This window comes from Zalophus californianus, chromosome 14, assembly GCF_009762305.2.
Source record: "Zalophus californianus isolate mZalCal1 chromosome 14, mZalCal1.pri.v2, whole genome shotgun sequence".
In the NCBI taxonomy this organism is placed as follows: Eukaryota; Metazoa; Chordata; class Mammalia; order Carnivora; family Otariidae; genus Zalophus; species Zalophus californianus.
Genome location: NC_045608.1, coordinates 12,940,207 through 12,966,831, shown reverse-complemented (window position 1 = coordinate 12,966,831; position 26,625 = coordinate 12,940,207). Strand labels below are relative to the sequence as shown.

General features: G+C 38.8%; 1 protein-coding gene across 3 annotated transcripts in view; it reads left to right on the top strand.

Annotated features, from left to right (window-relative positions):
- MED13L (mediator complex subunit 13L) overlaps positions 1-26,625 on the top strand; it is a 301,840-nt gene that overhangs the window by 241,023 nt on the left and 34,192 nt on the right. For 2 of the 3 annotated variants that reach the window (XR_003516937.2, XM_027576372.2), the window contains exons 8-17: positions 1,983-2,148; positions 4,028-4,132; positions 7,986-8,714; positions 9,527-9,752; positions 10,750-10,855; positions 11,167-11,291; positions 14,362-14,461; positions 19,588-19,808; positions 20,109-20,314; positions 24,268-25,205. Coding sequence is in view for 2 of the 3 variants with exons in the window: in XM_027576372.2 (XP_027432173.1) it covers positions 1,983-2,148; positions 4,028-4,132; positions 7,986-8,714; positions 9,527-9,752; positions 10,750-10,855; positions 11,167-11,291; positions 14,362-14,461; positions 19,588-19,808; positions 20,109-20,314; positions 24,268-25,205 (2,922 nt within the window). In the remaining variant the exon portion in view is untranslated. The remainder of the gene's footprint in view (positions 1-1,982; positions 2,149-4,027; positions 4,133-7,985; positions 8,715-9,526; positions 9,753-10,749; positions 10,856-11,166; positions 11,292-14,361; positions 14,462-19,587; positions 19,809-20,108; positions 20,315-24,267; positions 25,206-26,625) is intronic. The other variant, XM_027576373.2, reaches the window with a different exon arrangement.

Here is a 26,625-nt window from a genome sequence, read left to right as displayed (position 1 = left end):
CTGGGTATTGAAATTACTTCCTCTCTGACTCTATGTATGTCATTGTGCTATAAGCCCTGGGTAAATATATCTCCTGATGCCTCCTCAGTCTCTAAAACCAACTAACTAAATAAAAGCAACTGGAATCTTTGTTGTAAAATGTATTTGTCTTAATTTTCACATCATGATACAATGAATTATAGCTTAGGACTCTTAATGCTCTATCATAGACAATCCTGGTCAGCCTTGTCATTCTGCAGTTGACTAACATTGAGCATTGCTATGTTTTCCTAGATACGGGACAAAATGGGTTCCCTTTTCTCCTAAAATGGCCAAGAATCTCCTAGATTAGCAGAGGACCTAGGAGGGCCAACTGGTTTTGGTGAAATCATTCATGCCTCATGTGGATAGGTACCTCCGCTTGCGGTCTTTGGGGATAATTTTGAGAAACAGTATTCAATATGTGTTTGACAGCATAGAGTATAGGTCTGGTGTAATTCCCTATGAGGTATCATCCACATTTTAGTTAAATCATTAAAAGCTACTGAAAAACATTAACCCAACTTTAATCCGAAAAGACCATGCCTTACTTTCCCCACCCCTCTCATTTTTTGGTCATAAATTAATCCCGTATGATACCATGGACATATGATCTCTTTAGCTAAATTGTAAGGTGTTTGGGAGCAAAGGGCTATATGTTCTACTTCTGTTTGTTTCACTACTTATCCTATAATAAGGATGAAAATCCATTTGAAAATCCATTGTAAAATTGAAATGAATTATTTTGTACCACAAACCAAGTCAGGGAACTTTTAAGATGAAAGCAATGAAAGACCAAATTTTTTGTCTCCTTTAATTTATCTAATTTGTAATATAATAATACTTTTATAGGGAACAAGCAATCCTCAGTTCCTTAGAATGTAAGCATTTTGATACTGGTTTTTGTTTTTTTGTTTTTTTTATTTTTATTTTTTCTTAAATAGAGCTAAGCCTAAGGCTTCAGCTCATATAGTGGTTGTGTTCCAGCGTATCAGGACTATTTGTGATATAAGGTTGTTTGTTTATTTTTCCGATGAGGGTGGAGATTTCCAGAGTGCTTAAAATTGATTATTTTGGTCAAGATGTTTTGTATCATAGTTCTATTGAGAATAAAACCCACAATATATTTATGAAGTCAAATAGATGAAACTAACTGAATCAGAATTTAATACTGGAAATTGACTTCAGTATTGTCTTGTATGAGATAGAAATAGTAAAATATTCATAATATAACCAAAAACCAGTATTACCAGTAATCATAGTGGACCTAATAGAAAGAAATGGGATTACATACCAACCATAGTTGGAAAAGCTAAGTGGAGTTATTAGAAACTAGTGAATAATCCTCTGATACAGAATGTCGAGATAACCTCTTTCAATGTTTTAGCACTAAGGTTTTATAAATAGTGTCAGGCATAAGGACAAACAGTTCCACACACAAATTTGAAATTTGACCTTGTTAAAAGCTTTGTGCCATTAAGTTCTTTCTCCGACCCAGGGAGCTATGTGCAGTTGTTACACAGCTTTTAAGCTAAATGAGCAGAAAGCTCCCTCTGCTGTTTTGTTCTGCCTTGAAACTTATTTATTGCATTGTGGATTTAAAAATTTAAAACAGTCTATTCATGTTTACATCTTTAATACTGTGATATATGGGCCTTTACAAGTAAGTTGTCTCCAATATCTGTAGAGTCGAATACCTCTGTATGGGTATGCTCTTGGGTTGTGTGAGTGTGTGAGTGTTGATGTGATGAACTATTTTAGGGAGAACACAAAGAACCGTACAAAGTGCCAGTACACACACATTATGCTCAGAGCTACAGATAGTGTTTTTGCCAGAGGGTAGGGGCAAAGCTACAGGAAGAATATGTTTCAAAACCCAAAACATTTCTGTTAAATAAGCTTGCAGTCTGTGTGTACTAGGAGACCTTTTCATAATTTTTACATTTCCGAATTGTCTTTTCCAGGGGAGAGTGGAGGTACACAGAGTGCGGTCAGTCACCTAGGCTCCCAAGACGGGGGGATGATAACTATGCACAGTCCAAAGAGATCGGGGAAGATTCCTCCAAAACTCCACAATCATATGGTCCATCGAGTCTGGAAGGAATGCATCCTCAACAGAACCCAGTCCAAGTATGGCTTTTGCATTACGTCTGGATCATGGTTTAGTAACACCATCTCTTTGGTTACTATGTGAAGAGTGTCAGTCACATTGTACCATTATGTGACCAAACCTGAGGGGTCATTGGATTAGTAGATCATCTTTTTTTTAAACATAATAGTGTCAAATTCAACGCAAGGATGTTAAAGATGTTTACTTGACTTGATTATCTAGGAAATTTTGACATTCCTGATTATCTCAAGATTGGCACATCTTGAGATTGACATTTTTCAGGACAGATAGCTTAGTATAGTAGTCAGTGGGTTTGGTTTTCCTTCGTATATCAATTTCTGAATGTTTTCTGTTTACAACGGGAAATGACCTTTGTCACATTTTCTGTGACATTGGCCGTCTGTTTTAAATGACAATACAGTTCTGAACTGAACTGATGACAGAGGGATGTTTACCACCTGCTGTGCTTCTGTTGGTTGATTTGGGGAAGCCATGTTCTTTTCTTCCCCTACCTGACTTTGCTTCCTTCCGTTCTCCCCTACCTCTCCTGTTGCTCTCCTCCCTGCCTTCCTTAACATGTTTTTGGAAAAGAGGAAGAAGTGATTCTAAGATGAGACTGCTGGTAGTGATTATTTTAATTACATGAATGATAACAAATAGTAGTCAATAAATACTCTCCCACTTACCAAGATTTACGTAAACATAGCATATTTTCACATATCTTGATATAATTGAGATGTCCCCTTTTTGGAGTGAGGCAGTAAACAAAGGAGTTTTCATTCTCTAGAACAGAATAAATTTGGACACTCTTGCCAAAAACTGCTAAAAAGTCCACTCCTTTTACAAATCAGATAAATGTTTCTTCAGTCACTACTACTTAAGAGTTTTACTTGCAGATATAAAACCTGTCATGTGGATCTAGCTTTTAGGAAATTCATACTATGTATTTGTTTCTCAGTGAATTGGTTCTAGAGTAGGCTCCTGAAGAAGATATAGTACATAAAATCTAAAATAATTGCAGTGGGAGATTATATGTCATGTTCTAGAATTAAAAAGATACCTTAAAAATGATCCTTTGCTCTAGAATAATTGGTACAGATGTTTTCACCTCTGTCTACAAGCCTGGATAATTTCCAAGTTAACATTTTCTTTTTCTTTTCCTCTCATTTATTGTCTTTGATTTTTATCACCACTAACCTGTCACCTCCACCAGCTCTAACAGCCCCTTTGAAATCAGCAGCACAGAACAGGGCAGTGAGACACCCAGAAGGGCGGAGGAGGGTGGAGAGCCAGAGAAGTCCCTCTAGAGCAGTCCCTGGAGCACTTTGTAGCATCAGCTGTAGCAGAATCAGCAATACAGAAATACTGCCCCGTGTTCTTATTGTCACTGTGTAATAATAGACATCTGCTTTGTGCTACCAATTACTAGTGACAAGTATGAGGTAATTTTTTCCTTGTCTTTAATTCACATTACAAGCGTAGAGTGCTGCTTAAATGCTAATGAATATAGGAGTTTTAAGAGTTTAAGAGTTGTAAACAGTCTCAGGGCGTATAATTCACAGATGCTGCGAAAAGATAATTTTAAAAATTTAAGTTATTTTTTAAAGCAACAACCAATAGTGCCAGGTAGTGTTTTAATTGCTCTGTCACCCATGTTAAAAAGTACATTCAACTTAAATAGAAATATTTTGAATCTTGCTTCTTCTAGTGCATAGAACAAGTTGGTTCTCCCCGCCCCCACTCCAACCCCTTGGATTGCTCTGAGCTATCTATTAGCTAGATAACATTACTCTGTGAAATGTATTCAGGTCTTTTAACCCCTCGGCCCCCCACCCCGCCCCCATCCCAGTATGAATATTATCTCATGTTTACAGAAGTCACATTTTTAACCTTTTTTAGGAGGAGTCAAATGTCAACTCCAACTCCTGAAGAAGAGCCTGCTAATAATCCTGCTACTTGGGATTTTGTGGACCCAACCCAAAGAGTCAGCTGTTCCTGTTCTAGGTAGGTGGTAGAAACGGCAGAGCTGGAGTTGGAGAATGGTGGCACCTTTTGTTGGCTATCTCCTGGACTCTCAGACCGCTTCTTCCTCATTGTTTTATTTTGTTTTGTTTTCAGTCTTCCTCCTCCAGTAGAGAAGGAACAGATAGGTCTTTTCTTATATACAGGTGATAACAGTTTTATTGTCAGGACTCAAAAAGAGCTTTATTAGACAACTGGCCCTGTTATCAAATTGCTCCCACAAATTTCTTCATGGTAGCCACTTCAAAACTTAAGGCATCAGTTTGATAAGACCATCTATTCCCCTTTATATGACTTTATTTATTCTTAATTTTAAAGTAGGATAAATATTAAACAAGTTGGCTAGAGCTAATAGAATTTGGATTAAATAGGTCTTCCATAGATAATTTGTTGTCGGTGCTGGTGTGTTTTGATGCTTCAGGTGGGTATTTGGTAACAACACCTGCCAAAAGCTAAAATTGTTGTTCATTCATTTAGATATTTGAATAGAACCCTAAACTGATTTCTGTAGAAAATTTTTGCTCTCCTGGATATTACCTTGACTTATCACTCCTTGTGGTTGTAAAGAGTCTTGTCATGGGCTTTCATTAGGTTCTTAGATTTCTTTCCCTTTTTTTTTTTTTTTTTAAGATTTTATTTATTTATTTCACACACATGCGAGAGAGTGAAGAGTGGGCCCCAGCAGGGGAAGGGGCAGAAGGAAAGGGGGAGAGAGAATCTCAAGCAGACCCCATGCTCAGCACGGAGCCAGATCCGGGGGTTTGATCTCATGAAGTTGTTGATATCATGACCTTAGCTGAAATCAAGAGTCAGACGTTTAACCAACTGAGCCAGCCAGGTGCCCCAGGGTTCTTAGATTTCTTAAGTGTATGTCGGCTTTACTCCTAGCTCAGTTGACTATTGAGGATGCGATGGTGATTATTCACTTAATGAGCAACTTAGAGTAGCTTTGCTTCCAGAGTCTGTATTTTCACATTTGATACTACTCAACACTTAGAAAAAGTTCTGTTGAGATAAAATATATTAAGAAAATGGCCATTCATTTCCCTAATTCAGATCGGGATTCTTAATGTGACATAAATAATTTGGCTTCGGGGTAGAGAGGCAGTCAAATGACCCCTGAGAATATATGCAAACTGTGTGTGTGTGTGTGTGTGTGTGTGTGTGTGTGTGTGTGTGTGTGTGTGTGTGTGTGTGTGTGTGTGTACACTTAAGCAGCAGTTTTGACACCATCTTCTCGTGTGTGTGTGTGTGTGTGTGTGTGTGTACACTTAAGCAGCAGTTTTGACACCATCTTCTCGTATTCCCCTGCCCCTTACATTGATTCTCTTATATCCTCTGCCTTTTTAGTCAGCTTTTTTTTTTTTGAGAGATGTTGTAAGTATCAGCCTAATGAAATGTGCGCTATTGATTTTTTAAGGAGGATGTTTTTGAAGAAGTTGTTCATTAAGGGTCCTCTCTGAGCATGTGAGAATCTCTAGTCTCAGGATAGGTGTCGTATACCAGCTGAATACCTGTTTTACTTCTGTTTCTAGGCCATTGTAAATTGTGTAACAAAAAGCCTTTTCTTATTAACATTGACTTATAAACAGCTCACAGCCAAGTTATGGGCCACCTTTAGAAACTATCTAGGGTAAAATGTTAGTGTATTTAACTTTGCTTGTGCCCTCATCTTATTTTTGATCCTATTTTCCTTAATCTAGGTTTTCATCTGTTAAAAATAACCTTTTTGCTGATTTCTGTGACATTTTTATTTGCTCCCTTGAATTATTTTTACCTGAAGTGTAAATAAATAGCACTTTTTCTTTTGTCCTCTGGAGTCATTCCTCTGTTTCCTCACCAGATTCATATACCTTCAGGTCTTTCTTTAGTTATGCATTTCACTCCATTGTCTTCCAGATATTTATCTCTAGACATGACCTCTCATATTTACTCTGGTCTTATATTTTGGGGAGGTACCTTTAAGAAATACCCTTAATATTGACGTGTGTGTTTTCTCACAAGTCAGGTATCCTGTTGCAGTCATTTTTATCACAATTTTCCCTTTTCAGCCTAGAAATTTTATCAATTACTATTTTTCTTCATTTTATAGATGAATTTTATCCTTGCATTTCACATTGAAATCCTTTGAAATGTCTATGATAGTAATTCTACTTGCCTCATTCTTTTAGCCACCATGTGTTTCTACACTATTTGGCCCTGCTTCTGGTTCCTTCCCACCACTGGACCACCCATATAGTTAGGCTTTTGCGCCTTGATTTCCTGCTGCCTGCTTCACTGAGGCCTCTTACCTTCCGCAATTTGACGTGCTAGTCTGTTACTCACTGATGTATCCCTAATTGTAACCTTTTTACAATGTAGCCGAGTCATTAAATGCAACTGAAAAAAAAATGACTTTGTAAGATTATCTAGTTTGCCAAAAGTCCTTACTTTGAAGAGGCTACCACAAAATATCTATCAAAGGACTGGTGTGGGTAAATGCTCTGAGAAAATCCAAATGAAAAAGTTTTATGTAAAAGATTCTTTGAACTCTTTTAAAATAAGCACCCTTATAAGATATGATTGAGATATTTTCAGATGAGACATTCATCTCTTAGTGTGCTACTGTGCCCTGGAGATTAAAACACAATTTTTACCTTATTGTCAATAGCCTTATGCTTAAACAACCTTCTTCACAGTCAGATTTTTTTTTTTTTAAAGAGTAGCAAAGACTTTAGCAAGAGTCTTTTCAGATTATCTACTGCAGGATTACCAAACCCATTATGGAATGGTCCACTCCTCACACTATTTAATGGCCTTATGGGGCAGGGTGGCCATCCTGCTGTCCGACTAAACCATCCCATTATGCCACACAAATCCGTTTTACTGCCCACTAGGGCACCATTGAGTGTGATACAGCAGTAATTTAATGCCACCCTAGTGGCCTCAGAGAGTTACTGCTGCACGGGCAGGAGAGCTCACGTTTTTCCCTGGGTGGATTTATATATTGGGAGGAACTGGCTGACCTGCTGTATAACTTTGTTGCACACAGATTAAACCTTGGCATCATCTAGTGGGCCCTTCCTGAGCAATATCTCACACCCATGCTTGCCAAGAAGTATGTTAGGATGTGAGCAGACTTGCTACCCTGCTTAGTACAGATGCATTTGTTGTTTTCATATTCACTCACCATCTTTTTACTTCTAATTTTGTGAGTCTGGAAGACCCAAAGTTGTCTTTTATCCCTTCCTTTTTTGATAAGAATGGCATATAAGGTTTCTAGTCTGTTTATTCCGTTAAATATTTGTAGGATGGACCCTCGTTTTCTTGTTTTCACACTTTGGGGGAGAATTACATAATTATTTTATACTCAATTTACAACACTACAAGCTGTTATAAGCCATTCTTTATTGGAGTTAGAGTGTTATAAGATAGAAATTGGAAGCTTTTTTTTCTCTCTTTCTTGGCAAATGATCTCATTACTCTTGGTTTTAAGACGCATTGTGAATACACATTATCTGAGGCCCTTACCAAATTTGAAAGATTTGGGGATTTTTCAAATCAGTCTTTTGGTAGGGGTTAGCACTGTTAAGTCCATCTCTTATCTGCTTAACTTGTGTGTGATTGATTCACGACTTTCCATCAGAGTGTTGGCAGTTTTTAGTCATTATAAAAATAATTAACACTTAGAGTCCTTTTCAGTGATTTGGGGATCTCGTGTGTGCTTAAAAGATACAACCTTGTCAGAGGCATCTCTTTTATAATGTTACAATGATGCAGTAATGTTGTACTGTTATAGTGATGCAGTTATATTTCAGATGTGTGTTTCTTGACCTTACTTTAATTTTCATTTCAGGCATAAACTTTTAAAACGTTGTGCAGTAGGACCCAATCGACCTCCCACAATATCTCAACCAGGGTTCAGTGCAGGACCATCATCATCTTCATCTTTACCACCTCCTGCGTCTAAGCACAAAACAACAGAAAGACCGGAAAAGGGAGACAAATTGCAAAAGAGACCCTTGATACCATTTCACCATAGGCCCTCTGTGGCTGACGAGTTCTGTATGGAGCAGGATACACCAGGACAGAAGCTAGGGTTGGCAGGGATAGACTCCTCCTTAGAGGTGTCTAGCAGTAGGAAGTATGATAAACAAATGGCCGTGCCTTCCAGAAATACAAGCAAGCAAATGAATCTGAATCCTATGGATTCACCTCATTCCCCTATTTCCCCTCTGCCGCCAACACTCAGCCCTCAACCACGAGGTCAGGAAACAGAGAGTTTGGACCCGCCATCTGTCCCTGTGAACCCAGCTCTCTATGGAAATGGGCTAGAACTCCAGCAGTTGTCGACTCTGGATGACAGAACTGTCCTCGTAGGCCAAAGACTGCCTCTGATGGCAGAGGTCAGCGAGACATCCTTATATTGTGGGGTTAGGCCCTCGAACCCTGAGTCGTCAGACAAGTGGTGGCACAGTTATCGCCTCCCCCCCATTGATGATACTGAGTTCCGGCCCCCAGAGCTCCAGGGCGACAGATGTGATGCCAAAATGGAGGTAAACTCAGAGAGCACTGCGTTGCAAAGGTAAGGCGACTCTGCGTACCACCCAGCTGATCACCTACTGACCAAGGCATAGGGTCCTGAGAGGGGCTTTCCTCCTCATCTCCCCATGCTCACCCTTCAGAGCCAAAATGAAAGATGCTTTTCTTCACCATTCTAGACTCCACATTTGGAAAATGCTTAAAAAGTCAAATGCTTTGTCCTTTATGAGGTTTCACATGTGTCATTATTTAAACATGTTGGCAATATAAAGATTTCATTGTGGCATTTAGGACATTGGTATTAATTTATCTTTGGCCTGCTGTTTGTTAGTCAAAAAATATAGCTTGATGACACTTTCCATATTGTGGTCAGTGCCTTCTTTGTATGTTGACACTTTTTAAGGAGGGCTTTGCATGCATTTAGGTATGTATCCTGCATCTAGTAATAATACTGTTTTTAGTGCTGTTGAGCTACCCATTATTCTTCACAGTTTACCCAGACCATCTCAGTTAATCTTCACTATCACATTACTACCTTATTTTTATAGCTGAGAAAGAAGCGAGGGTCAAGCAGTTAGTAAATGACACAGATTGAACTTGAACCTCGGTAGTCTGTCCTTAGAGCCCATTTATGCTCTTAGCCAGAATCCATGGAATCAGAGACAAAAGCATATTCTTCACAAAGACCTACTAAGTTTTTATTTGTGAACCTAATCTCTAAAAGAACTTCTTTAGAGAGAAAAATTTTCTTAAGTTTAAGTTTTGCAAATGCCTTAAATTATAAATGCTACTTTAAAAAAATCAGTCTTTTTACTTTGTTTACCTTGCTTAAATTGTCATTTATTTTCCTTTTAGACTCTTAGCACAACCTAACAAACGGTTTAAAATCTGGCAAGATAAGCCACCCCAGATGCAGCCACTCCACTTCCTTGATCCATTGCCACTAGCTCAACAACCTGGAGATAGTTTGGGAGAAGTCAATGATCCATATACCTTTGAGGATGGCGACATAAAATACATCTTTACGGCAAACAAGAAATGCAAACAAGGGACAGAGAAAGATTCCCTGAAAAAGAATAAGGTACTATTTAACAAAGAGAGCGTCCAGCATGGTGTGGGTTTTGATCTCTGTCAGTACAACGTGTGTGGGAAAATTTTGAGGCAGAATGTTTGAGGTAGTCTTGCCTGATTGCTCTGTCCCCATATTCATGCTCTTGGTACTATTGTATTGAACAACGTATTGTTCCTTTTTATGTCATGGCTCACCTTTGTTTAAAAGTCGGCTGAACATAAATGAAGCCTCATATTTTCCAGGCTATAGCTTGTACGGTGCATGTTTCCTCTCATATGCTAATTCTTGTTGGCCTATGCTCCCTGCTTAATTCTTTTTAATTATTCCAAAATATCCAAAATGTAAGGAAAAAAATGTTGATAACAATATCTATTGTTTATTGAGCGCTTAGTATGTTTACTGTACCAAGCGCTTTACCTATATATCTGTCTGAATTAATATCAACACTACTCCTAGATTGTGTCAGTATTTACTGGTTTCATTGTCATAAAAAATGAGTACTGGGGGTGTCTGCTGTCTTTAGCCTTAAATTTTAAAACATTCCAAAATACTGGGCCATTTAAAGAGGTACTCTTGAGAACAGAGGAAATAAGACAATTAAAAGAGGCCTGTACAGTTCAGGAGAATGCTTCAGAGATTCCTTTGTAGAGATCTGTCTAGATCCAGAAAGCTTGAACCATAATTCAGTATCTAAAATGTTATTAAAGGCAGCTTTTAACACCATGGCAGGTCTGTAATCAAATGCCACCAGTACTGGTTAGGCATAAAACCCAGATTGACTCAGAATACTCCATAGGATTGGAGGGACAGTGTGGGACTTTTGGGTTCTGTTTAAATTCAGGGGAAAGGACATACCTTTTATTTCCCTTGGTTGCATAGACCATGGTTTATCATACTTGTGCTCATAACAAGTTCCATTCTACCCTCTAATTCTTTGTGTTCTCCCTCATATTCCACACTTTGGGTTGGTGTTCATGTGTTTTGTTTGGCTGAATTTATTATACAGTCAGAGGATGGATTTGGTACCAAGGATGTCACTACACCAGGTCATTCCACGCCGGTGCCTGATGGGAAAAATGCCATGTCTATTTTCAGTTCTGCTACTAAAACAGGTGTGTACAATGATTATTTGCCTCACTTGGATTGTTGCTAAAGTAAAATGCAAGGGAGATGCTTCTCGATTTAGAATTAAATTTTTACTGTAAGAGCAATAATTTGACCCATCTTTAATTTTTCATAGTTTGTTTTTCAGTTATTTTCAAAACTGATAAACATATTTGGAAATAATTGTCTCTAAATTTAACTGAAAACCTAGGGAAAAAAATTCACAGGCAGGTCTTGCTCACTGAGATCCATGCCCTCTCCTCACTCCTTTTCTCTGGATGAAGTTGCTCATTCTGCGTCTTTGCCTCCTTTCCCGCAGACGTCCGGCAGGATAATGCTGCTGGCAGAGCTGGCTCCAGTAGCCTTACACAGGTGACAGACCTGGCACCTTCCCTGCATGACTTAGACAACATCTTTGATAATTCCGATGATGACGAACTTGGGGTGAGTCTGCCATAGCTACTGAAACAGAAATCTTCCTACATGGGAGGGCTTAGGTCACTGTTGGGAGGATTTCCTTATCATTTGGTCTACTGAATTTTGGGGCCTCTTATTTCAGGTTCAGAAAGTTCTGCAGAAATGTTTGAATACTTTGAAAGGATTCTAAAAGTTGTCAGTGTAGTCTCTAACACCCCTTGGGTTCTCTTTGTTAATGTCTTCTTTTATTATTTTATTCCTGTTGTAAATTTTAAAATCTTTCCCATTCAGTTTTTAAATCCTTCTAAATATCATGAGACTAGTAGAAGTGTATTATGTAATCCCTTTAGCTCAGATTTTAAAGATAATGCCCCGTAACTTTTTATTCATCTCATCAGTCAGAACTTAGTCTACATTTTGAGAGATAAACCAGTTTGATCTATACTTTTTAGGGTTATGGCACAATAGCCGGGAAAAAGGACTTATGTACATAGAAGTTAAATAATATAAGACATGATGTGGTTAAAGTGACAGATAAGAATTATAATTCTTAGGAGAACAGCTGAGCTGCTCTGAATCAGGAAATTTATGTCATTGTCCTCCTAACCACCTCTGTACTTTTGGGAAGATAGAAGTACCTGTTTATTTCTGGGGGACCAAGAAATGAGTAAGGTCCTCTCTTCAAGGAAATAAGTTTATCAGTTTATTTTTCTTTCACTTATATATGTACTTAACCTTCCTTCCCTTTTGTCCATTTCCCATATATTTGTTACTCATTTGATGGTCAGTTCCTTTGTGACGTGTATTTGAGGTTACAAATATTACCATACCCCAAGTATCAGGATACTTGAGGTACTCACAGACCTCAGGAGAAGTAGCATATAAATAAAGTCAAAAATTACTTAAAAACATACAAAAATATATACACACATGCACGTTTATTACTGTGAGTGCTGTAATTGACCTGCGTCTAAAGATGCTGGACGTTCAAGTACAAAGTGACAGGTGAGCAGTGTTTAAGGTTTAAAGGTTAAGTAGGAATCAGAATTCTGAAGCCTGTTCTCACTTTAAAATAAAATGTATCTGATTAACAGATACTATACATCATTAGTAATGTTAAGTACTTAGAAGATGATGAGATCATAATGGCCTCCAAGAAAGGATTTGACTTAAAGTGCGGAAAGACAGGGTTAGTGAGAGGCAGGGGAGAGGCGTTAGTCTGAACCTGGAATGAGCCTTGGTTAAGCAACAAGGATGAACCAGCTGAGGGTGGAGAGCATAGTGAACAGACCATTGGTCTGCTCTCTGAGTGGTGGGTAAAGATTGACAGGGTTAGGAAGCTTTTTGACAACACTTATGGCTTTGGACTTCAAACTCTGCCTATAATGTGCCCCTCCGTGAAGGCTGCTGAGTGTGGAACTGACTAGGTAGAAGCCAGTGCTGGTTTTCATCAGTCTCATACACAGAAAGCAGGAGTACTATTTGGTAACTTTGATTGGATTAAAACACAAGGACCGAAATTCAGGCAGTGGCTGTGTGAAGGAAAGGACATGACAGTGAGAACAACTGTAGTACAAGAAGGGACATGTTTCCTTAGTGTGTTGATCCAGGCATCCAAGAGCCTTTTTGAACTTGACTATCTCCCTATACATCAGGCATTAGGTAGGACTGATTTTAATGGGCCTTAGGGTTTGGTTAGCTGCTTTGGTGGGGATGGCGGGACGAAACATGAAGAGACAAGGAATCCAAAAGAAGTAGAAAGGGAGGAGTGAGAAAGGGTACAAAGCAAGCATTGCGGAGTAGCCAGGGCCTGTTCCCAGCCACCATCCCCAGTGATTGTTGTTAGCGCTCAGAACCATCATACTTACATCTGTGTAAACTATGTATTACTGTTGGACTAACTGAAGATATGTTTACTTTGGTTTTTGAATATATTCTTAGTAACGTTAATATGTAAAGGAGGGTTGGACATTTTTAATCTAATTTTCATTTCTGTGAAATGATTGTTTCTGCTTTACTCTGATTTCTAGCCTGGCATTTAATCAAGAGAATCGCTTACCTCAGACTTGTTTTTGCTAATTCATCTTACTGATAACTGGTGGTGTGAGGCTGTTCAAGTTTTCATCTCAAATGTCTTTGAATTTAATTTTACATTTCAACCCTGTGACATTGAATAAGTATACATACATAAAAGGCCTTCTATTTGTGTGAATCTTTTTTTTTTTTTACTGTTTTATCTTGCCACTAATTCATTTGACTTCTTAAAGATAATCTTGGCTATTAAAGGACTTAATTTATTTTGAACAACAAATCGAAGAACACCCTCTCTGCATATTTCAATAATTTTATGTAATAGGTTTTTTTTTTCTTTTTTTTTAAAGATTTTATTTACTTATTTGAGAGAGAGAGAGAATGAGAGATAGAAAGCACGAGAGGGAAAGAGGGTCAGAGGGAGAAGCAGACTCCCTGCCGAGCAGGAAGCCCGATGGTGGGACTTGATCCCGGGACTCCAGGATCATGACCTGAGCCGAAGGCAGTCGCTTAACCAACTGAGCCACCCAGGCGCCCCTGTAATAGGTTATTTTTTATGAAGATGAACAGTAACTGAGGAAGGAGGAACAGAAGATACATGGGGTATTTTTTTGTGGTGAAAAATAAAAGAATAATACTTTGGGATGGCTTGAGGTCACCTCTTGTAACTTCCTGCTTCCAAACAGAAGGAAAACCAGACTGATAGCCAATTACTCCTTAGAGGCACCATCCTAATTTAGTTATTGTGTCCCTGAAACCACTTCTCTAATGATCTGGGAGGAAGCTTTGTTTAAGGTCTGTAAGTTGTGCTTTGATGGTGCAGTCTGCCCTTACCAGATCCATGCAGAGAAGATTCAGTCACTCTGGTTTTCATTCTTGATAAGCTTGTAGCCTTCTCCTTGGCTTCACTGTCTGTGGGTATTCCTAGAAGTTCACTTGTAAACACTATGTAAGGAAGCATCTTTATTCCAAAATATCAATAGGCATATGTTGAGAGATAGTTGACTGCTGCCCTATTTAGATGCAAGTGTGTTGCCCTGTTTTAATAATAATAATCTTTTCTTAGGCTGTATCACCTGCGCTGCGTTCATCAAAAATGCCTGCAGTTGGGGCAGAAGACCGACCTCTTGGGAAGGATGGAAGAGCTGCTGTTCCTTATCCACCAAGTAAGAAAAGGAAATTGAGCCTTGGCTTACTATTTATAACTTATACAAAATGTTCTCATACTCAGTGGTGCCTTACCTGAGATTCCCCTCTGTCCCCCCCCCCCTTTTTTTCTTTTAACAGAATACTAACTGTGAATTAAAACTTGTATAAGTTGGAATTCCTGAGATGGGGCAGGCAGCTAAGAGACCATTTTAGTTTGAATTTCTTTTGCTTTTGTTTTCAAATTAATAATTAACTCTTATGGTTTAGAATGTGGAAAAATGGGTTTTATGTTTGTTTCTCTAATAACCTTTCTCTAGTAGGATAAATGCTACCCAGTGATTTCAGAGTGTTATGCCAGTATAAGAGCTTGTGTAAGATGTTTCAAAAAATTTAATTTACCCAAGGATGAGGAACATTTGTTATTTGTGGTCCTTTTTCTAATTCATACTGAAGTTTTTGTGTTTCATTTTGAGATCAAATAGTTTATTGCATAAGATGACAAGAAGAGAAACTTCCTTTTTTTTTTTTTTTTTAAAGTTACTCTTCAGCCAAGGAAACTACATTACTGTACAAGAGAAAAGACAGGGTAGCTTACATGGATACTCTGAAGCAGAAACATAATTCCATTGCAAATCATTCTTTAATACCTTCTCATTAACTTCAGCTGGTAATGAGAACAAATTGAGGGGAAAAACCACTATGTCATAGGGATGAGTCAAAAAGTTTTATGAACCTATAAATGTGTGCTGATTTACTCAAATGTAGAAGTGTGAAGTATACAGAGATTGGATTTTGACAGCTTTAGTAGATCCATAGCTTTTTAAAATATGCAAAGCTTTCTCAAGCATGACATGTATGAAAATGAATAATGGTAGCCAGCCAGTTGCTGTAGTTTTTTTAATTAAACATTTTTCTTTTTTTATTACTCTGCACTGCAGAATTTTGCAAACATGGAATTCACAGATTAAAAGAAACAATATTAAAGTAGATACATAGGGAATAGGTCAGATGAATGCATTTTTTTCCCTTGTATTGAACCAGTGAACCTCTGCCCTTTTTGACATTAAGTGATACATTGTGATGTTAAATGTTAAAATGTCTGATACCTTGTCCAAGATTATTGGACTCACAATATTGCACTCACACACCATTCCTCTAGTCACTGTCATTGCCCAGGAAAGTATATGTGTACTCTCTTCTTTTGCTCATCTTTATTCTGAAAATAATTGTTTCAAAAAGAAGCTACTCAAAATTTTATGATAAAGTACAGGTTATAAAAATTAATTAATTTGAAATATAGCAAAAATATAAGCATTAGGCAAATACAGATATAAAAGAGTGAATAGGATCTTCCGATGTGCACGAAGTATACATGGGTAAATGTGTGTACGTGCGTGTATCTGTACATACACACAATACTTCCTCCTGAGACATGACCGTGAAATAGCCTGGCAAGACGTTCTCATCTCTGCAAGAGCTTTATTGTACATTGAGGCGGAGAGACTGACATATTATAAAATTTAGTGTCTAGAACAACACTATTCAATTTAATAGAAATACAGTGTGGGCCAAAAATGAGAGCCACATAAGCAGTCTTAAATTTTCTAGTAGTGTTACATTAAAGGAAGTAAAAAAGAACCATGTAAAATTAATTTAAATAATATATTTATTTAATATAACCAGTAGTGTCATTTTTACATGTAATCGGTGTTTTAAATATTGAGGTATTTTACATTTTTTTTTTTGTACTATTTGGAATCTGTTTGTTTTTTTTTTAATCTGTGGAATATTTTACATGGCACATCTCAGTTTGGACAACCCTTGGCTTGAGTGCTCTATAGCCTATGTGGCTAGTGGATACTGTGTTTGAGAGAATAGGTCCATAATTACTCATTTATGTATGTAGTAATGTAGTAGTGAAGAAATCAACACGCAGTAATATCTCGGTTTAATTTGGCATCAAGTCTGTGTTAAGGTAGTATTGTGTGATAATAATACATACAATGGTACACCTCAACTCCAGCCCATTCTGGTAGCTGTTCTCACCCTTGCTTTAGCATTTTAAGAAGAAAATTGAACAAACAAGCCATGGTTTTCTATTTTGGAGGACCAGAATGTTTCTCTGGGTTTCTGTCTTCTTTCTGTCTTACCCACTTTGACTCCGGTTCCTTCTTTCATCTCAAAACCTGTTGAGGGTCATATCTTTTCAGAAATTCCTTATAACTTAACAGCATTTTCGTCTTTTTTCCAGTCAAAAATGGGGAGGGCAGGCTTCATCACTTACTGATGGCTTCATCAGTTACTGAATGTTTAGATGTTACATGGTGTGAAGTGTTCACTTCTATGCGTATGTTATTTAATGTGTACAAAAAAATATGAGGTAGATATTATTACCATTTGCAGATGACAAACTTGAAGCTAGAGAGGTTAAGAGTCTTCCTTAAGAATATCTGATAATGGGGGGTTCCCTGGGTGGCTCAGTCGTTAAGCGTCTGCCTTCGGCTCAGGTCAGGATCCCAGGGTGCTGGGATCGAGCCCCTCATCGGGCTCCCTGCTCCGCGGGAAGCCTGCTTCTCCCTCTCCCACTCCCCCTGCTTATGTTCCCTCTTCGCTGCGTCTCTCTCTGTCAAATAAATAAATAAAATCTTAAAAAAAAAAGAATATCTGATAATGGGGTGCCTGGCTGCTGAGTCAGTGGAGCATGTGACTCTTGATCTTGGGGTTGTGAGTTCGAGCCACACGTTGACTGAAAAGATTATTTAAAAATAAAATCTTAAAAAAATATATCTGGTAATAATAGTGAAAGCCACTTTCTAAAGTGAGTCTCTGGCAGGTAGAATCTTATTTTCCATACTTTTTTTGTGTGTTCTCTTTTACCTTTGGTAAAAAATATCAGGGTGGCTGAGGTGTTGAAAATTGAGATACATAACTGTGTTAGGTAACATCAAAGAATTTGAGTATTCCCAGGTGAGAAACGCCTTTATAACATTTCTTAGACAAAATTTAGTAGCCAATTTGGTAAAAATAATTTTTGGTAAAACTTTATACCATGGCCAGAATACTTGTATGCGAAGGAGACGCTATGTTTAAGTTCATTGTCATATTAACACAAAGAGAATTTGTACAGTTTATTTTCCAAATATTTACTTGATGATTAAGATCTATAATATGAGTTTGAAGATTTTATGAGGTAGACTTAGAATTTAAAATGTTATAATGTACTTAAACATTAATTTTATGTTAAAATTGACCCATAGCTGCTCTTTGGCTTGGGAAAAGGAGTAGGGACTGAAAGATAAAGGTGATGGATGTATTTCAAGTGGAACCTAACTCAGGATTAAATAAAGTCTTTACTCTTGTTTTAAAGAAAACTTACTGATCTCATTGCTGCTACATTTGAAGACCTGTTTTTCTTCTTCAGACTCCAGCGGTTCTCTGGGAGTTTCTGCCTTGGCTTATATCCCTAGTTCTATGAGTTGTTACATTCCTTAATGGTAAAATGCTGTCCTAGCAAGATGGTGCCTTGAAGATCTACTTGGGGGGGGTTTAGTTTTTTCTTTCCTCCCCCCTTTTTTTTCCCTTTTTCTCTTTCTTTTTTTCTTGGCAGCAGCAGGCACCACTTTGTCTAATGAAATCTTACACAGAGTCCTACTGTAGGGAATAAATGGAAGTGGAGCTTCACTGATGAGAGGGAAAGTTGGTACCTGAGGTCCTGTCTGTTGGCCTCTTCCTTTCCTTGTCTGACAGAGAAGCACCGGAGGCCAGGGGAGGGTAAATTATTCAGAATTATAGAATTGCTTAACTAGGAAACAAGGTAAAGATCATCTCATGCAGAGGTTCTTACCTTTTTTCTGCCTCCATATGGTGGAAGCTTCCCCCTCCCCCCATAAACAAAGGAAAGAAAGTAAGTCTGGTGAGAATCACACATCTAGTTCAGCCATTTAGATGAAGGATCTGAGGCCTCCAGGGAGGAAGTGACCTGACCCTACTGTAGCAGCACTGAGCTGTGGATCCACTCCGGATGGTGGGATGGTGCTGCTTTATACGGCTCTGCCTCAGACTCTAGCCCAGGGCAGAGTGTGGTGTGGTTGTTCTTTATTAATTTCTGATTCAGAAGTAGAGGTTGTATCTTAGTCTAGTCAGTGGTTACTCTTTGCCTCTTTAAATGCTGAAGTTGCTAGAAAGAACAATATGATCGGAAATTGGGACATCAGATACCGTTCCAGAACACTGACTTAAAGGCCTGACTCCAAATTTGTAAATAAATGTGCTGTACAGGACACCCCCTAGTGGCCATGTTTCACAACTACAACTTACATTGCTTACATCTGCTCCTGCATTCAGAATCCCTGCCTTAATGAGCCCCTGCTAATGATGATGGCTAACCTCAGGTATATTAAGATGTTTTTTAAAAAAGGATTGAGAGTCCCTGTTTTAAGCATTTCTTAAAAGATACTTTTTTTACTAGTTGGATTTTTAATAAATTGTCTTTTGGTTCTAGGTAGGATTATTAAACCTAACTATGAAGTTTCATTTTAATGTCAGTATGGACAGCATTTAATGTCAATATGGAATCATTTCCCCGAAGAGCAGTGAGTGTGGTAGATTTTTCAAACTAGCTAAGTAATCCTACTACATCTAAACCACCGTTCTACCTCCAAACAATTTCTATTTTTTGTAGTATAAATGCCTGATGGATTTTCCCTGTAAAATTTGCTGTAGGACATTTTTATATAATTCTGAAATATTTCATACATATTTGTAAGCAGAGAAAGAACTTTTAATAAAGTTATTCCATCTAATTTCTTCCAGCTTCTACTTATTTTCATCTCCTTATACTCTTAGGCGGTCATTTGTTAGAAGAAAAATGTATGTTACATAGACTTTGTTCACTTAATTATTGTGAAGCCAAATCATAAAGCATCAAGGGGATAGTGGTAAAGTTCCAGAAAAGGATAATTTTCTGCTGATGGCCTTCTTCTTAGAGACTTCCATTATTAATATTCTGTTGTATAACTGATAACAGCCATTCAATTAGCATTATTTCTGATGGCAGGTAGGGTGCCTGCCTACGAACTGGGATATTTTAGAAGTCCTACCTGTTAAAATAAATATTGTTGTCTCTTCTCTTCTCTTCTCTTAGCAGTTGCAGACTTGCAAAGGATGTTCCCCACTCCTCCTTCCTTGGAACAGCACCCTGCATTTTCTCCTGTAATGAATTATAAAGATGGAATCAGTTCAGAGACAGTGACTGCCTTAGGCATGATGGAGAGCCCTATGGTCAGTATGGTTTCAACACAGCTCACTGAATTCAAAATGGAAGTAGAAGATGGATTAGGAAGTCCCAAGCCAGAGGAAGTAAAGGTAATTGCCAATATATTAATTTTATCAAGGCAGGGTGTTTTTTAAGCAGATTCACATACATCTTCAAAATACTATTATCTCTATGCCATGTATACATACGTTTCTAAGAATCCTCTGAATTGGATCACGAGGTACATTGCTTGGTATATTAACTCTAGTGTCTTAATTTAAAATTTTGGTATTAGCATTTTCTGCCGATTAGATGAGAGAGATACTGAACTCCAGTCATTTTTGTTACTGTCGTGGTGTGTCCTAAGTTGTTCACCGGCATCATCACTGGCCTCCCCTTTGTTGTCACAGGACTTTTCATATGTGCACAGAGTTCCAACCTTTCAACCTTTTGTGGGATCCTCCATGTTTGCTCCACTGAAGATGTTGCCGAGCCAATGCCTGCTACCTCTGAAGATCCCTGACGCCTGTCTGTTTCGGCCTTCGTGGGCAATCCCTCCGAAAATTGAACAACTGCCCATGCCGCCTGCAGCCATTTTCAATAGAGATGGCTACAAGTACGTGCAGGGACTGCATCACGTTACCTGCCCCATTGAATGTGGTGTTGATCTTAACCAAATATCTACTTAAAATGATGACATCAGCATAGCATGTGAAACTTTCCTTTCTTGGCCATTCATGCTTTTGTGCACATTATTTTGTGTTGAAAATGTGCATATTTTCTAACTAAATTTTATGTACACAGATAAACTAAGGTTATTTGCAGAGACAACTGTGGTGTTCATGCTCATTCAGCATCAGATCTGTGTCTACCACAGAATCAAACACTAGATTGGAGTTGGTAATATTATTTGGATAGTGGTGGTATTTAGTTTATATATTGGTGATTCCAAATGTGCTTACTTCAGGCACTTTAAAATGAAGTGTTAGCATGGACATTTTCTCTGTTGCTGACCCCATGTCATATAAGAAAGCAGCAGCGGGTGGTATGATATGGAAGAAGGAAGAGGGGGTGTTTATCATACAGCTTGGGCGCGTAGCGCTCTACCAAAAAACAGCAGTCTGTCACAGTGCGGATTCAGTTTCCCCTGTGATTAATAATTTCTTAATAAAATAAATGCTTTAAAAATATAAGGCCATAAACTCAAATTTCTGTCGGGACCAGGTAAACAATGTGTGGATGACATGGTTTGGGTAAAGCAAAAGATTTGGCACCACTGATGGTCAGTGTCATCCTCAGGGACAGTAGGAAAGAGCAGCGTCTTTGATGGAACTGTTAAGAGTATGCCTTATTTATTCATTCATTCATTCACCCATCTGTTCATCCGTCCATCCACCTATCCATTTTTTAAAAGATTTTATTTATTTATTCATGAGTGAGAGAGAGAGGCAGAGGGAGAAGCAGACTCCCTGCTGAGCAGGGAGCCCGATGCGGGACTCGATCCCAGGACCCTGGGATCACAATCTGAGCTGAAGGCAGACACTTAACCGACTGAGCCACCCAGGCGCCCAAGAGTATGCCTTATTTAAAGGGACTGTTTGCTATGCAATTACAGTGCATTGTTCAGGCAGGAATGTGGGAGACTGAAGTTCTGCACTTTTATGTAAATGTCCTTTTTAAAAATGGTGGTAGTTAATTCAGAGTTACATTTTAGGAGCCCATAAAACAATAAGACAAATTCCAGATCCAGTCTGTGGGCTGTATTTGTGACATCACATAAAACCATCTTGACAAAACCAACTTTAATGTCATAAACAGGCTTTCTGCGTAGGTATGTAGAGTCAGTGTCGGAATGTGAAAAACTGTGATAGAGTGTAGGATAAAAGAACCCAGACTTGGGGAGGTAGAGCTGTGCTGTCATAGGACTCCATTCCTGCCTTTTTTTGTTTACTCCTGTGTATGACCTTAAGTGACCAGCTTACCTGAGTCTTTCCCTTTTTTACGATGGTATAATCCTGCCTGACTTCCTGCACAAGATTTTTGAAAGGTTCCAATGGTTGTGGAAATATTGTGGCAATAACAACTAACCAGCAGGAGGAAAGAATGTGCTTAGAAGTACCCTGGTGGTGATCTCTGGGCTTGTTTTTGGCTGCCGTGCTCCAGTTGTACTTGAGCTTAAGTAGGGACTGATCTAGTCCGGCGGAGCTGATAAGCCCAGAAGGGTTGCCACACCATTCTCATCCAATGCAGCAGCTCCAGGAACCCATTTGACAGTTGAATTTCTTATACACGGAGACCCCTCAAAAAAGTGACATGGAGCCCTTTGCTGTATGATAGTTTAAATAATAAATAAATAATTTAGACCATTGTTTAGATGTATTAAATCTATCCCTTGCCATCCCAAAGATCCTTGGTATTCTCAACTGGCACTGTTAAGAACTTTCTTTGATGAAGGAAATGTTTTGTATCTGCACCTTCCAATATGGCATCCCTGCCCTGATGTTGTTGCCGTGCACCTCTTAAAATGTGGCTAGTTGAGACCAAGGCTGAATTTTTAGTTTTATTCATTCATTCATTTATTTTTAAAGATTTTATTTATTTATTTGACAGAGAGAGGCACAGCGAGAGAGGGAACACATGCAGGGGGAGTGGGAGAGGGAGAAGCAGGTTTCCCATGGAGCAGGGAGCCCGATGCAGGGCTCGATCCCAGGACCCTGGGATCATGACCTGAGCCGAAGGCAGACGCTTAACGACTGATCCACCCAGGTGCCCCTAGGCTGAATTTTCAGTTTATTTAAGTTGATTTAAATTTAGCACATAGGGCTAGTGATAACACTATTGGATAGCACAATTCTAGACTATGTGAGTTCTTTCTGCTGGGGTCTCCCATCACCCTGGCCACCCCTTTGTCGCACTCAGCACACCAGCGCTCACTTGTTTGACATCTGTCATACTTGCTGTGAGCTAACTTTTCTTCCCCTTTTTACTGTTGAATACCCAGCACCTAGCATAGTGTTGGTACTCAGTTCATTTTTATTGAATGGGAAAAATCAGGTTACTATACAAGCTAAACCATTCTTACTACCTAGGGAGCAATTTAATTATTTAGGTTTTCATTTAGTAGTCATAGTTCCTTTTCTGATCTGAACTGTATAATATATTTCAGGGTTTTGTCAAACAGGAGAATTTGAATGGAGTCCAATTAGAGTGAAGATCATTATTACACACTTATTATTTTGGTCTCTGAGATAGCAGTGATTGCTAATCACGGTTTCTGGATCATTTTTTATCTGTACTCAAAGATACCACTGTGCTTCAGATTTAGTTTCTTTCTAGTGCTTGATTTGGGTTTTTTAAGCTGGTAGTTTAGGTATAGCTAGTTAAAAATCACAAGAAAATTATTTGAAGAGCCATTACTTTATGACATTCTTCTTCCAAATTATAAGTGAATGAATATGTAGTTTATTGGAAGGACATTAGTTTAAGCACAGTATTAATAGATTTCAAAAGAAAAGCATTAGATGAAATCTGTATTCTTTTGATACCTTCTAATTGGAAAGAATGGTCTCATTTGCTGTTTCACATGTACATTTAAGAATGTATGTAAAAAATTTTTTTACAATAATAAAACAAAACATCGTAGACTGTTTTGTTTTCTGTGTGGCTATTCCAAAAAGAAGTCATTGCTTATGAAAAAATAGATAACACAATGTGATCAGTCTGTGGGAACTAAAAATAATTGTGCTATAGGTAATGCATAGCATATTGAAAATTTACAATGAACTAAAAATTGCCTACAACCCCACAGAAATCTGTTAGAAGTTTGGAAGCTGTGATACAATATGTGTACCGTGCAATTCATCTAATTAATATAAGGTCTCCTAGCTACATAGGTGATATTGGTATTAATTGTAGTGTAATACCGGCCAGTGGGTTTCCTACAATTGAATTCCTTCATGGTCACTCAGTACTATAAAAATGCAAGCCTAGATAGGACTGTGCTTTGAAAATTAGAAAAATGGCAAATGTTCCTGTGTGTTTGATTATAACTGCTTTAGAATCATACATGGATTATGGCCTCAGAGGACAAGTACAGTGGCCGACTTTCAATTTTAAAAAGTGACAAAAATGTAATTGCAGATTAGATGGAAATTTTATCCTATGGTCTTCTAGCTAATTTAGCATCTGAACTCATGTGTTAAAGTTCCACTTACCAGATACAGTTTTTTCAAAAATACATTGACCAAACCCAGCACCATGTTTTCTTGTAAGAACAGTAAAGTTCCCTTGAAAGATTAAGATGAAGATTGCTTAGATGTGGAATAAGTAGAAGGAAAATGGTGTATTATTCTTGGTGTATGGTGTAGTATTCTTCATACCTTGCTGCTTGCTTTCCGCTCCGCTTTTATTGACTCCTTTGAGTCCTTTTTTTCTTTTTTAAGAAAAAATTGACTCTACCTAGTGGTACTGCATGAATGATAAGAAATGCACAGGCCAGGTGGGGTAATTGTGTGTGTATTCCAGCTTCTCTGACATGCACCCATTCCCGTTTGGTACTGTCTGTTGCAGTAATGTGCCTAGTGTCGGGAGCCTAGCAGACCCAGACTACCTGAATACACCACAGATGAACACTCCGGTGACGCTGAACAGCGCTGCCCCAGCCAGCAACAGTGGAGCAGGAGTTTTGCCATCTCCAGCAACCCCTCGCTTCTCTGTCCCCACACCACGAACCCCCAGGACCCCAAGAACTCCCAGAGGTGGGGGCACTGCCAGTGGTCAAGGGTCGGTTAAATATGATAGCACCGATCAGGGGTCACCAGCTTCTACCCCCTCTACCACGCGGCCCCTGAACTCTGTGGAGCCTGCCACCATGCAGCCAATTCCTGAAGCCCACAGTCTCTATGTCACCCTGATTCTCTCGGATTCTGTGATGAATATCTTTAAAGACAGAAACTTTGACAGCTGTTGCATCTGTGCCTGCAACATGAACATCAAAGGGGCCGATGTCGGGCTTTACATCCCCGATTCTTCCAACGAGGACCAGTATCGCTGTACCTGTGGGTTTAGTGCGATTATGAATCGCAAACTTGGCTACAATTCGGGACTCTTCCTGGAAGATGAGTTGGATATTTTTGGGAAGAATTCTGATATTGGTCAGGCTGCGGAGAGGCGCTTAATGATGTGTCAGACTACCTTCCTCCCTCAGATGGAGGGAGCCAGAAAGTCCCCGGAGCCACCTATAAGCCTCCTCCTCCTCCTCCAGAATCAACATACACAACCTTTTGCTTCACTGAGTTTCCTGGACTACATTTCCTCTAACAGTCGCCAGACTCTTCCCTGTGTAAGCTGGAGTTACGACCGGGTGCAAGCAGATAATAATGATTACTGGACGGAATGCTTTAATGCCTTGGAGCAGGGCCGTCAGTATGTGGATAATCCCACGGGTGGAAAAGTAGATGAAGCTCTGGTGAGAAGTGCCACTGTGCACTCTTGGCCTCACAGCAACGGTACGTTTCCCAGAATACATGTCTACTTTGAAAATTATTTTGGTATGATGGTAAATTATAAACTTTCTTTACTTTGTTACAGGACAGAATTTTAAACTTCATTTCTTAAAAAAAAAGAACTAAAGAGCTCTGTGGATAATCTTCTTAAATTTAAGGACTGGAGCAATGTTTTATATTGAAACACTTTTTGAGGGGACTATTTTGTGAAAACTTCTTCTCAAATTAATTCCTATAGGCAGTTCCTATGGAAAACTTACGATTGCTGCATATCTGCATCGATGAGAGTACACAGATGAATAGTTTGTGCACCTTGCATGTTTAAATCTACCCGTTCTAGATCAGTCATCCATGATACTTCTTCATGAAGCCTTCTACCCATTTCCAGAGCATTTTCTCCTTCCTTTGCTTTTCCAGTGTTTTGCATCTCTTATAACAATTACAGTTTAGTTTGTGTTGTGGTTCCTGAGGCATGTCACTGGCTCTTCTATTATGAAAAGCTCCAGTTGACAAATAATCTGTGATGTTGAGCTCTTAAGTGAGCCATGCAACTTGCTGTTCCCTTCCCTTACTCATTCACTCTACTGTGATGCATCCTGGGGGCCAAAATGACTGAGACAAGGCACCTCTCTGAGGGATTTTCTAATCTATTCTGGAAGATGGACATCAGATTAATCAAATAATTATACAAATTAGCATATTATTAGGGGGAACCGTTATAAGCGAAGAAAGCGTGGGGTGGGAGGGTCTTCCTAGGCTGAGGATCGGGAAAGACCTCCTTAAAGAAGTAGTAACATTAGAGATTTCAGTGCCAAGTACAGAGTAACTGGCTAAAGAGGGTAGAGAGCAAAGAATTGTGCCCCAGGCAGAAGGAGCAGCAAGAGGGAAGGCCCAGAGTTATATAGAGCTTGGAGCTTTCAAAGAACTGAAGGCTCTGTTTCAAATAAACAAATCTCTTTTTTTTTTTTTTTTATAAGGGGGTTGGTGCCTGGGTGGTTCAGTCGGTTAAGCATCTGACTCCTGATTTTGGCTCAGGTTATGATCTCAGCATCATGAGATCGAGCCCTTAGTTAGGCTCTGCGCTCAGTGGGGAATTTGCTTGAGATTCTCTCCCTCCCCCCCCCCCAATGAATAAATACATTTTCAAAGAACTGAAGGAAGCTTGGAGCTGGCTAGATTCCCAAGAGCCATTTGAGACCTGCTGGGGCTGGGATCCCTAATAAATCATTGATAGGTTTATGAAGAAGCATTGACATCTGATGGAAATGGCAGGAATGGTGGAGAGACGAGGGGGTTAGTGCAGCGGCTCAAATAAGAAATAATAGCTTGGTTTCTTGTCTTGGCAAAGGAGATGGAAAAGAAGTGGAAACATTCAAGAGATATTGAAGAGGTAGTCGGACTGCAGGACTTGGTAGTGGGTTGG